This window comes from Helicoverpa armigera, chromosome 13 (genome assembly GCF_030705265.1).
Source record: "Helicoverpa armigera isolate CAAS_96S chromosome 13, ASM3070526v1, whole genome shotgun sequence".
In the NCBI taxonomy this organism is placed as follows: Eukaryota; Metazoa; Arthropoda; class Insecta; order Lepidoptera; family Noctuidae; genus Helicoverpa; species Helicoverpa armigera.
In genome coordinates, this window is record NC_087132.1 from 12477323 (window position 1) to 12489482 (window position 12160).

Consider the following 12160-nt stretch of genomic DNA (forward strand, 5'->3'; position numbering starts at 1 on the left):
CTTATTATTCCTCGTATTTGCTTCTTGAGACTTGAAATGTCCATGCTATATGTCGGCAAGTGCCGGCGACACGTAATGTGCCTAGCTGCCAGCTTAATGTGACCAGATACTTGCAGGTTTCCATCTGGGTGCAGCTTTGCTAAAGATATTTCAAATCTGGTAGCAATTTCATATAAATTGAACTGATATAACTTATCGTCTGATATAAGTGGTGCACATTTACTTAAGTCGTTTCTATTAAGATTGCGGATCATGACATGTTTATTGGCGAATGTTTGTCATATAAATGAAGCAAGGAATCCTACTTGTAGCTGAACATATACATTCTGCTTACACTATTTCTTGCCCTTAAGGAAGCAATGGAAAATGATCTTTATAGGAACGGAAAACAAAAACGCAATGTGGACCACTTTAGAAGTATCATAAGGAAGCGTGAAATTACTAGGTTAAGCCCGAGTTATAGACAGATAAAACCTAACAGTGTTGTAAATAGCAACAAAATATAAGAGTGCTGTGGTCCGCGCACCACGCTACACACACTAAGCACTGCGCGGCTGATGCCTGCCTCAATGCCGATCAGTTAGCCATGTAGGGACACACGCCGCCCATCATAATGAGTCACAGCCGCGCCACTTTCTTGTATTCTAAACACAACTCAACCCTGAATTTTGGCATTGCGACATTCGAAGTTAGAATGTTGCAAAACTACTAACATGAAACGCGAATTTATGAAGATTCGATGAAACTAGTTTCTAGCGAGAGCCACTTTACAACATTTATGGCAAACATTTTACTTTAAAATATACCAAGGATAGCAGAGATTACGACCAAGAATCAGACCATCGGGGCGAAGACCTCTTAATAGCGTTCACGTGACCAAATCGTCCAACAAATTCCTGTGTTTTTAATAATATCGAGGAGGACAGAGTGCGCTCGTTCATCCGGTCAGTGTGCTCCGCACGATTTCCTAAACAACTAAACAAGACAGTGTAAATATTTTGTAATACATTTACGAGTTACAATGGAGCAAAACATCAGCTCGCCGGTTCGGTCAGCGCATTGTTTATTAGAATTAGTTATCGCGCTATTGTCACGACCTCGAACCCAGGAATCATCGGCACGCCAACGAACCAGCCGCCGCGATTACCCATGCAAGTAATCTCCCAGTACCTGCGGCCAGCGAGCAGCGGCGAGCGAGCCAGCAAGGAATGCGCTCAATTATAAACTAAACATTAAGCTCTGTATCTAATGCCGGAGCAATGCAATCCATGAGCGGACATTCGGCAAATTACCTGCGCTAATAGCGCGTTTGATGAATTTACCAAGCAATTTGGCTAATCATATATCTGAGAGTAATTTACATAAATGGATTGAAGCAGCATTGGTTTGATGAAGACAGGCTAGTATGAACAGAACATGTAAAACGAAATTACTCTAATTTAGGCGCAATGGAAGTTTTCGCCAAAATGTGAGGAGACAAGATATCATCTTGTTAGATCCCAGCAAGTGACGGCTCCAGTCAGTTGTCAGGTCGGAGCGGGTACAGTTAGGTGCGCATGCGACGCCGACGGGTACGACGGCGCGTGGTTTTTGCCCTGCTGCAGTACACGCACTATGTACAGCACAAGCGGCGCGCGCCTTGTTGGGCATGCGCGAGCGCAGGGGGCCCATTCACTGCGCAATTGTCAATTGATGGGGAGAAACACGATTCACCAGTAACAGGGCTACCATCGAAGTGATTTCATTATAACAGAAAAGCTCCTGTATTGTATAGTAGCTGAAACAGTCCATGAGCAGAAGTAATAGGAGAAACAGGAGCTAAGGCTTACTCGACTGACACATGGCGCTGCTTCGAAGAACAGCAATGAGACTCATAAAAAGAATTTGCGGGTATGTAATGGCTATTGAGGTCTACATAAATATCGATTGATGGAGGTTATAGGCATGTAGGTACTGAGAAATGAGCAAACAAAATATTGTCCAGGAATATGGTCGCACGAAGGTAAAGGTGGACAGCACGAGATCTTTTACAAAAGATTATTTACCTCGTGCTGCGTCAGTGTCAACCCTGTTGGTTTCGCATCCGGTAGCCATCTCCTCGTGAGGCAGAGCTTCGGAGAAATAGCTACCAATTAATTTATCCACTTTTGGAGATATGTTTTATTCATAATATTAACGACGCACGGCGCACACACCGCGCACCGCGACTCATTGCAATAAGGTTTCAGATTCAACGAATCTGGCATTCAAATGATATTACGTACTTATTTAGATAAGACTTTACCATTACAAATACAATACTAGTATAAGTTTTGCATCGTTGAAATCAAATGTTAGACAAACGAATGTTTGCATTAGCTTCTCAGACAAAATTAAGAGTCTCTAATTTAGACACTTTTGTGGCGCAAGAATTTACAAAAGTTGTGATCAGAACAAAAGCGGGGCAAGCGAAGCTCGATACCTAGTAGGTACTATTGTAATATACGACCAGCCAAATAACCTAGAGGTACCCCGCCACAATATACGCTGCCATGCACGTCTAATAATGAGGCTATTTACAAGCATGATGTCACATACTTTAAGACAACATAGAGGCTAGCCAAGCGCGGCGTACGCGGCTGCGCGCGCGCATTCACCTGAACAAACACGACACAACACACCCTGATAACTGTCAAGGACATGTTTCAATATTATTACCGACACTCACTACTCGTGCTTTTTGCACTCTGCGGACGTATCTACTCGTATGCTGATCAAATCTACGGAACTTCTTATCGTGGACATACTTACTTATTCTTAAAACTTGAATTTCGTGAAAACATCTCTAGGTATTTTTTTTTCTGAATGCGAGGTGTTCCTCCAGAACTCGAGTCAGAAAGTATAAAGAACCAATGAATAATTCAGTCCAAGACATTTCTGCTAAACACCTTGAAGTAAATTACAATTTCTAGAGGTTTAGGAGTAGATATAGATTTGAATGAGCTGATTAGAATGAAAGAGCTGTATTTACTTCCAACAGATCTAAATACGTATTTCCTTGAGCATCAAATGCTGCTATACAAATAAAGACCATCATTTTTATGTAAGAGGTTTAGTATAGTAGAACAGTCGCACTATGCTTGCAAAAGTGTGGGAACCTTTAGTAAGGGTAACATTTGCTGCAGACGGCAGAGGTTGTGAGAGAGCTGAATACTGCGCTGTCGGCGCATATCCTGCAGGTTACCGACAGAGGCTAGCCATTGAATAACCATCCCTAATAGCACGGACAAATCAAAGCGACACTGCGTGGGCTGACAGTCATTCTTTCCGGCATTATGATAAGTATCATATGCCTAAACAATTATATAAAAATAAACATGACTATATTTTAGTAACAACAACATAACAATAGATATCGTGTATTTAATTCGCTAATCGCATGCTTGACGTAGACGTAGTATTTATTTACTGTCATACCGTGACGTGTAGTGCGGGCGGCGCGGGGTGCGGGCGCGGCTGCGGGAGGGAGGATGGGGGGGGGAAGGCACACTCGCCGGGTATGATCCCACGATTGTTCCTCGCTAGCTTCGGCCCACGACTCCGCTTTTTGTCCCGACATGATCGACGAGCATTTCGCCGAATGTGATTTGTAGATGGTAGTAAATCTTGTGTTTTTGTGGGACTGTTTTTACTTTGTTTCGCGGGATATCGGAGTGTGCACGAGGGATTATCTACAAGGTTACACCGAGTTTATATTGTTTTGATACACAAAGAGACACATCGGCTAGGGATATGAAGTGTTTGCTGTGAACTTTGATTGTCAGCACATCTGACCCCGAAGTGATTATAGTCAAACCTGAACTGGAAACTACTCCTCATAATATATCCACAACTGGCCACACCACAAGTGGGAACAAAGCTACTGTATCTCTTACTTACATTTCCCTAATCATTTAAAAAGTGAATGAAACGATTCCGTAGGAAACAGAAGAGAGCGCATCTCACCCATATCCAGCGTGAGGTATCTGCGGCAGCACGGGGACACTGCACAGCTGCAGAGCATAGCACAGAGCGCGGAGCAGCGCGCGCGACACGCCGGCTACTGAATGTTCTAGCGCAGGCCGCGCTCCGCACACACCCGATGTGCAGGGTTATCGCCGCCCGATAGCGAATTAATATCAAAACATAACACACTCACTCGATAACACTTGTTAGCCATGCACAACGTTTTGCTTTTAACTACCTGGACTTAACATCAAACATACTTCCCTAAATATTCTGCAGTTTCTTGGCAACCGAGGCAGTCAATAGACTACCAGACGAGATGTCAGCGTTAATAAGGTTAACAAAATAAATGAATGTGACACTCATAATTACAAAAAGTGTTTATCACCTATCACAGGTTAGACTGATTAACATAACAGCGTATTGAAGTGCACAACAACTCCAAAACAAGATACTGACAATAGTTACAAGTACATTGACTTGATAACCCCGAATAAGGGCTAAAGCTGGCAGCATAGCAACATGATAGATATGTTATCTTTGTAACTGGATCACTGTTCGGTTTCGACACACTGCCCTCACCGAAAGCCACCTCCGACGAAAATTTAGTTTTTAAAGATGCTCTGTGATCACCGGTTACAAAGCCTTCAATGGAGAACGATTCAAAATCTAGTGTAGGAATCATTCGCCATGTTCCCAGACTCCAACATGTACTAGATTTAGGTGCAAAACAGTACAACCAACTGGTTTTTAAGTGCCGTAACTGGCTTTACCTAGACTAAACCGGTTAGAAAAAGTAAGACCTAGATCTAATCGTCTGAGACCTGTAATACCTGGGTGTAGTACTAACTTTTACGATACATGTAGTTTTTTTAGATACTTGAAGAGTTTACCAAGGTGAGAACTGAGTAAAACGCATAGTAAAAAATGAAGCGTGTATTAATGGGAGACGTGACACTGAACCGACTAGATGTGCACATCGATTGATCAAACTGGACAGAGATTCAAAATCCAATAGAGATTAATATAATAGAAGAACAAGTCCGTATGCAATATAACTGGAAGACATGAGCAATTCGGTTAAACAAGCGTCAACAGTGTCATAAATCGCGCCTGAAACATTTGACCTTACATCGTTCAAGATCAAGTATCGATAAGGCTCTGGCAAGGCGTGTTGTGTTATCACTATCACAGTGCTGATGTGCACTGATAGACTATCACAATCAATCAGCTCGCGAACAACACCTAAGGGTTTAAGGTCAACTATACTTATGAATGAGAAAGTTTTTAAGTTACACGCGAGAGGCTGGTGGTGATAATACCAAACATTGTACCAGTTCTATTTTGATTTCTGATTCCTGATAGGCGGTAGCTACAGGCACTTCACTATCGTATACTATAGGTACATACTATGGCAATACAAGGAGTCATAGTATTTATAAAGGAGTACCTACGAGTAATTGTGTAGCTCGGCGCTAATCCTGAGAGCTAACACCTTTATCTGTTGACCGCTGTGCGCACAGCCAGCAGTGTGAACTGGTATACACGTGACGGAGCGATGGGCTACTAGACTACCTACTAGGAAAGTTTATCATGTTCTTGCCACAACTACACAGTCTGATGACTATCGAAGATTCAAGATCCTAAAGGTAGAATTCCGTGGGTAGCGGCTGACGCAGCCGCGCGCGGCCTACGACAGTCGTCGGCCGCGCGCGACAATAGTCAACATATGAAAATGTATGGCGCCGCTGCCGAGGCCAGCGACAGTCGCGCGCGGCCGACGAATTTCGTAAGCCGCGCGCGGCATTGTCTTGAAATTAGTCGATTTTGTTCGTCCGTTCCCTCTAGTCGAAGTGCTAATTGATATCCTTGAAGAAGAAGAGGATGACGTGTTGCTGTGGCTGTATTATGAAAATAGATTACCAATCTACCCTATCTTTAAAAAGTAGAAATGATGAAGGATACTACCAAATACTGATTCAAAAGCATTTGTATTGTAATGAAAACAAAAGGTAGTTTTGCCGACTAAATAAAAAACAATTCAATTCTGGTTTTACTAAAATTCTATAGATGTTATTAAGCGCTACACCATGTTGAGATGCATACGGCGCGCGCTCACGAAATTCGTCGGCCGCGCGCGCTGTCGCTGGCCTCGGCAGCGGCGCCATACATTTTCATATGTTGACTATTGTCGCGCGCGGCCGACGACTGTCGTAAGCCGCGCGCGGCTGTCGTAGCCGCTATCCACGGAATTCTACCTTAAGTAAACATACTGGTTTGGACAAATTAGAGAAACTTGGCTTCAGGAAACTGGCTTCAGAAAATTCCAGGGAATTTGTTGATGAGGTCAAGGTCTTATGTCGAAAACAATTCCAACATGAAAATCGTGGAACGCTTTTTTGGTACCTAAATATTAGGTGAGTATCATTCTAGTAACAATGTTCTATTAAAAGCTATCTGGATCTTCCCAATATTTACTGATAAACCAGTTAAACAAGTGGACATAATTAAATTAGTAACCTATTATCAGAGTAACGGTCCTCACCTATTGAAAGTACATATTAGGGCACTTGACCAGCCCAAAGTAGTGCGTTATCACGCGAACACTATTGACACAGCACTTGGAGCCCTCGGCTTATCGGCGGCGTGGAAAAATTTCATAACCCTTGTAGATAGCAGCACATTCGCACGTGTGCAGCGTGCTCAAATCTAATTATGTTATTAGTTGTGTTGCGTGCCTTCTGCAACTGTGCCGGTGCACACAACCACCAGAATGTCTACTTCGCACAATGTAGCTAAAACATAGCATAGCCAATGACACCTAGATTATAGTGCTATGTTATAGCAATATCCTGGTGTTTAAGAGTAGCTTAATAGGTATAAGTAGTCAATAACTTGTCTTCATCTAATTACAAATCTCAGCAGGAAACAAGAGTGTCCCCGGTCAACGGGGTGGGCAAGGACCCACGAATAATTATACATTCATATCATGACAGTGGCCCAAAAATTGGTCACACATGTTCCCAATGTGAGGATGCACGCAGGCTTATAGAAGACTGGGTATTCGGCACAGAGCTATTGAGTGACGGCGAGGAGTCGCAGACTGCGTGCCGGCCTCGCGGTAAATACATATCGCCTTCACTGCTGACGGGATAATTGGGGACACGCGGGTACTGCTGATGTTACTGCTCGGAACCCTACAGTACGAACTACGGAGCTAAGCGCGGCTTCTATATCACAACACAGTTGAACTTAATAAAATGATATTCAACAATTAGAATAACAAAGTATATTATGAGTAGTCGCGGTGTGCGCACATGACAGACGAGCCGAGCAGTAAGCATCGTCGCTAACGTAACAAGATCCTGAATGAAGCCTAGGCGAGAGTTGATAAGGTAATGAATGTAAATAATACTATAACACGGCTAAGATATCGTAGATGTAATGAAATGTAATCATTGTCAGCCCGCATGTTTACATTTAATGTGGAAACGGATGTAGGCATCCAGATAGCTTGTACAATAAAACTAGCTGAACATAATACATAATAATAAAAAGAGCGTCAGCAAGTGACAGGAATTAATTTTATTTCAAACATTCGTATAATTACCGCATTGCATGACCATTGCAACCATTAAGAAATTGCATAAAAACGAGTTCCAGCGAGCTATCAGGACAGGCTACATTTTTTATTTTCCATTGTCCGTGTAAATACAAATTACCTATACAATTTTAGACAAGGACTATCAATAAATCCTACAATGTCAATCTCAGTAATAGCGAGGAGATAGTTTGTTGTTAATCTAGAAGCCAATTTTTTTGATAATTATAATGATTGCGTTTAGAGGAAGGACGAAATAGGCGAAGCTATGAAACACAAACATTACATAATACTACGTGTGATTCTAGAAATATAATGTTTATTGACCAAACCATTTATTGAACACACCCTAAACTAGCAGGTGTTGTTTGTATTGGAGACAAAACGTCACAGAGCAAACGTTATCTTCGAATCCGCGGTCAGCTCGCTAACCGGCGATAATCACCAATGTATTTAATAACTTCAGACTTTGGCTCGCCGCGTTTAATTATGACGAGCTCCGTAACATCTGCGAGCAGACGAGCACGACACGTGATCCTACCCGTACGTACAATAATACCAGCATCAATCACCGCGTGTCAAGTTATCACAATTTTGACAAGCACCCATATAGGAATGTCGACCGCCTACTGCCAGCGTAATGTGCCCAAACGTAACGTAGATACAACATTATTATTTCGATTTAGAATCCTGAAGAATTTCCGTCTGCAATTTTATCGATATATTCGAAACATAAAAATTTAGGACTGAGGAACGAATAAGCTAAAGTTTATTTAAGAGATTGGGATACCTTTCTATTGCTTTAGGAACCACTGAATAAACCAGACAGACAATCATCAACAACAGAGAGAAGACCCCAATACAATGAGGACAGAGCACAAAAAAGCGTTGCAAGGCCTGGTGACCACGCCGATATTGTAACAACTGTCAAACTACAAATAATATGAACAATATCGTCGTGTGGCCTGTAAACACAATATCTGTGCAACCCCACAAAAATATTATGCTTTACACTCCGGACACAAATAATTATCATGCTACCAATCCATATTTCCTTGTTTGAATTGCTTTATTTATTTATAATTCATAATCACTAGCGATCACTCAGTTATAAACGAAGCATTCATAAGAATATGTTATTAGATAAAGTAGATTATAAAACTGCTCAATTGGACAGTTTTACGGAATAGTCAAACTGGAGCTGAGGACAGGTCATCCAAGTAGAAGCGAGCTTAGAAAGAGGCAAATACTTCCCTGCGATAGGCCTAAACTCAACTCAACGTAGCGGCCTTTGGACAGGAATAGGCCTAAAGACAATGGAGAAATACGAAGTGAAACAATCAACATGTCATCAACGTAGAATTTTATAAGTCAATCATGAGTTTGTTTTTAGAATCAGATATTGATTAGTTAAAATTATTTCAAGATATTTGCCCATGCCTGCTTTCCAGAAGAGGAAGGAATAGAATGAGGAGACTACTATATCAAATTCAAATAGAAATAAGAAGTCATTACTTTTATAATTTGGAAGTTTGAGCATTGTGGAAGAGGCCATTGTACTTTCAAACATTAGGTCAGTAGCTTAGTGCTGAACCTAAATGCAGGCTGATCCAATGCCAGTATTTCTCATTCCGGAATAGGATACATACCTATGTAGTAAAAGCTCAATCGTCCTTTGTGGAGCCTCACCTTCCACAAACAGCTCTCAGAAGCTTCCCTATTGTTTGAGATTTTGAGGACAACCACACCTATTAATCGTTCTGCAATATGCTCAGAACCAAACCACATGAAAGCGGTTAAATTTTCAATCTAACAAATCAAAATATAAAGACCCTAGTTCATACGGAAGAGGAAACTACCCAGGGCAGGGTACATTTTCAGATAGTTTAGGAGCTTCCAGTCATTCTGCTTTGTGCTGCTATAGGCCTATCGCATTGTGATCTCAAATGAAAACACCTCATTTAAACGTTCATGAAAATTAGACATTACTTATGAGCGATTGTTAACATTCAGCACCCATCACCTATAGTATTGAATAGACAACATTGCTACGTGAGATGAAAACTCAATCATAAAAGGAAGATTGTAATGGCTTCAATATTAGCGAACTACCTCTTAATAGATAGCTTCGGTAATATTTCAATTTACGTCGGATAACGTCGATAAAAGTTCAAGGTCGCCTGTCAAGGTCATATCAGACATTAACAAAGAAATGGGCCTTTATCACACGGAACAGCCGGGCGCGGAATGAATACTGTTCGCTCGGTGCGGTGACAAAGCAAAAGGGTGAACTGATAACTGGTTGTTAATCATCCGCGATTCCGGCGTTTCAGGTAAACTCAAAAGAAAATAAACAGTACGTACCGCACCTGGGTGGGTCAGTATGCTAATAAGATTCTAATAATACTAGCGATTAACATACACACAAGGTAACACCTACATCGTATGTTGTTTTTATTCCATGACATTATCACCTGAACGTTATCAAATTCAGATTGGTCGTCGTGTGACGGATTGCAAAATCGATTTTCAATTATCGTGGAGTGTAGTGTGTGCTCGTGCCGGTGCTGTACTCACCGGGCGGGGCGGCGTCGTCGTCCGACTCGGTGCCGGAGTCGCGCTCCTCCACCTGCAACAGAGAGGCGCTCAGTGTGGAGCCGGAGGAGCGGTTCCGCTCCTTTGTTCGCCGGCGGCCATTTTCTGGTGGCGGAGTGACCTTCGCAGCGGCCGGGGCCGGCGCCGACACCCACCTTCTCGGAAACGCTCTCCTCATTCAACGAATGCGTTCGCAGCTTGTGAGTCAGGAATTTGAGCATTATTGAGCGTCGTGGGGCCGCCGTCCGCACTCAGTCCGCGCGGTCGGGCCGCACTATACGCGATCGCGACCGGTACGTCCGAGCGCCTATGGGAAACGTTCCAAAAACATTTTAAAACTCAATAACATATCCGCATATCACTCGCACGCGTCCGCACCCGACCGTCTCCTTCGAACGCCGGACTACTACTAGTTTAGTTAGAGTAGCCTTGCGTACGACGCAGTCAGCTGAAGTGGGCACGACTCATTAATACCGAAAGGGCCTAAGAGCGATTGCGCTAAATACTGCGCCCCGGAACGAAATTCACGATCGAAACGATAGATACAACCATCGCACGGATAACTAATCGTTTCATAGCTCAAAATCTCTGTTAAATATAGCGTAAAACATTTTCGAGTGGCACTACAAATGGACTCGCCCGGCAACCCATTGATGACAAAGAACCGGAACACGCAGAGATCGGACGCGATTGGACAAAACATTACAGAATAGGATCGAAATTTAATGCAACATGCTGCATCTCGCTCGCACACTCGTCGCTTAGCGCTCGCCGCCCGCGTGAGAGCGAGACGCAGCACATACACACTGACAGTTATATAATACTGCTCTGATAATAAATCGCTGATAAAAAAGTTGCGCATGTTAGCACACTGTGGACATTCCATCACATACTGGCACCGGCAAAATATTGACTCTACTAATATTTATAATTCGACAAGCTTGTTTTTAAGACATAGTTCGGCATCTTAATTTCCATGGCTATTTGTAGTTCGACCTGTACGGTCAATACGATACCATATTATGGTAGAATACTGAGTTTTGGAACGAAGCTTTGTCTTCGTAGTCGGGTCCATTCTATCCTAACTGAGCTATGATACCGACAGAGCTACATACCTACAATAAAGTCAATAGACTATGTGCTACGCGTTTTATTGTTTTAGTGGTTTCCATAAGTGTTAGAATGTTTAGTTAGTGAGGCTAGAGGAGCAGCTGTGGCATAGGTGTCGGTGTCGGGGTATCCTTATCGAGCCGGCGATACTTACAGCGGGCAGCGCGGCGCGCGACGCCATGTCTGTGCGCCACTCGGCCGCGTTCGGCAACGCTCGGCGACGCTCGGCCACGCTCGGCGGCACTAGCGCCGTCTAGCTCGCACGTCGGCGCGGCTGTTCAAATGCAACCTTTGCTTTACTTACCCACTGAGGATATCCTAAGCTTTCTTTTATCAAGGGAAGGATCATGTCAAACAGCAAGCCAAATCTAAGATTTTCCTAGAATATAATTTAAGTACTAAGTAGATTTTAGATCAAGGTTTATTTCATATCATTATATCCAAGGTGCACTTTTAGGAAGTATATTAAGACATAATAGTTAAATTATGTATATTTATAGCAATGGTACTAATAATGATTTGTGATTCATTAACAAACGAACAATTCGTGTATTGGCATGATTTCTATTGGTACTCAATAAATTAATTAGGTATCCGCTGACCTTCTGGATTCAAATAAACTTTGTCATCATTATTTTGATCGCAAGTATTATTTCTGTTTCACAACCCGTTTTGGTTTTATTTTAAAGATTTTATTCAAAGGTTACTTACGAATCCAAATACTCTGGAATAAAAAAAATAAACAACTGAGAAACGTTAAATTAAAAATAAATAAGAAAATTACGTAAAAAAAAACATTTTATTAAACGGTTTTATTTTTATATATTTAATTGTCAATATCAATGGATACGTTCGCTCATACCACAAGAC

The 12160-nt window shown here is 42.2% G+C and overlaps 1 protein-coding gene across 4 annotated transcripts in view; it reads right to left on the reverse strand.

The window, feature by feature from the left end:
- Window positions 1–11102, reverse strand: part of LOC110379816 (serine/arginine repetitive matrix protein 3) — a 45662-nt gene extending 34560 nt beyond the window's left edge. The window contains exons 1-2 of one of the 4 annotated variants that reach the window (XM_064037652.1): window positions 10336–11102; window positions 10163–10214 (exon numbers count right to left, since the gene is read on the reverse strand). In XM_064037652.1, coding sequence (XP_063893722.1) covers window positions 10163–10214; window positions 10336–10401 — 118 coding nt within the window. In that variant the 5' untranslated portion in view covers window positions 10402–11102. Of the gene's footprint in view, window positions 1–3918; window positions 4168–10162; window positions 10215–10335 lie in introns of those variants that run through there. The other 3 variants (XM_049840743.2, XM_064037655.1, XM_064037653.1) reach the window with 3 other exon arrangements.
- Window positions 11103–12160: the final 1058 nt, after the last annotated feature.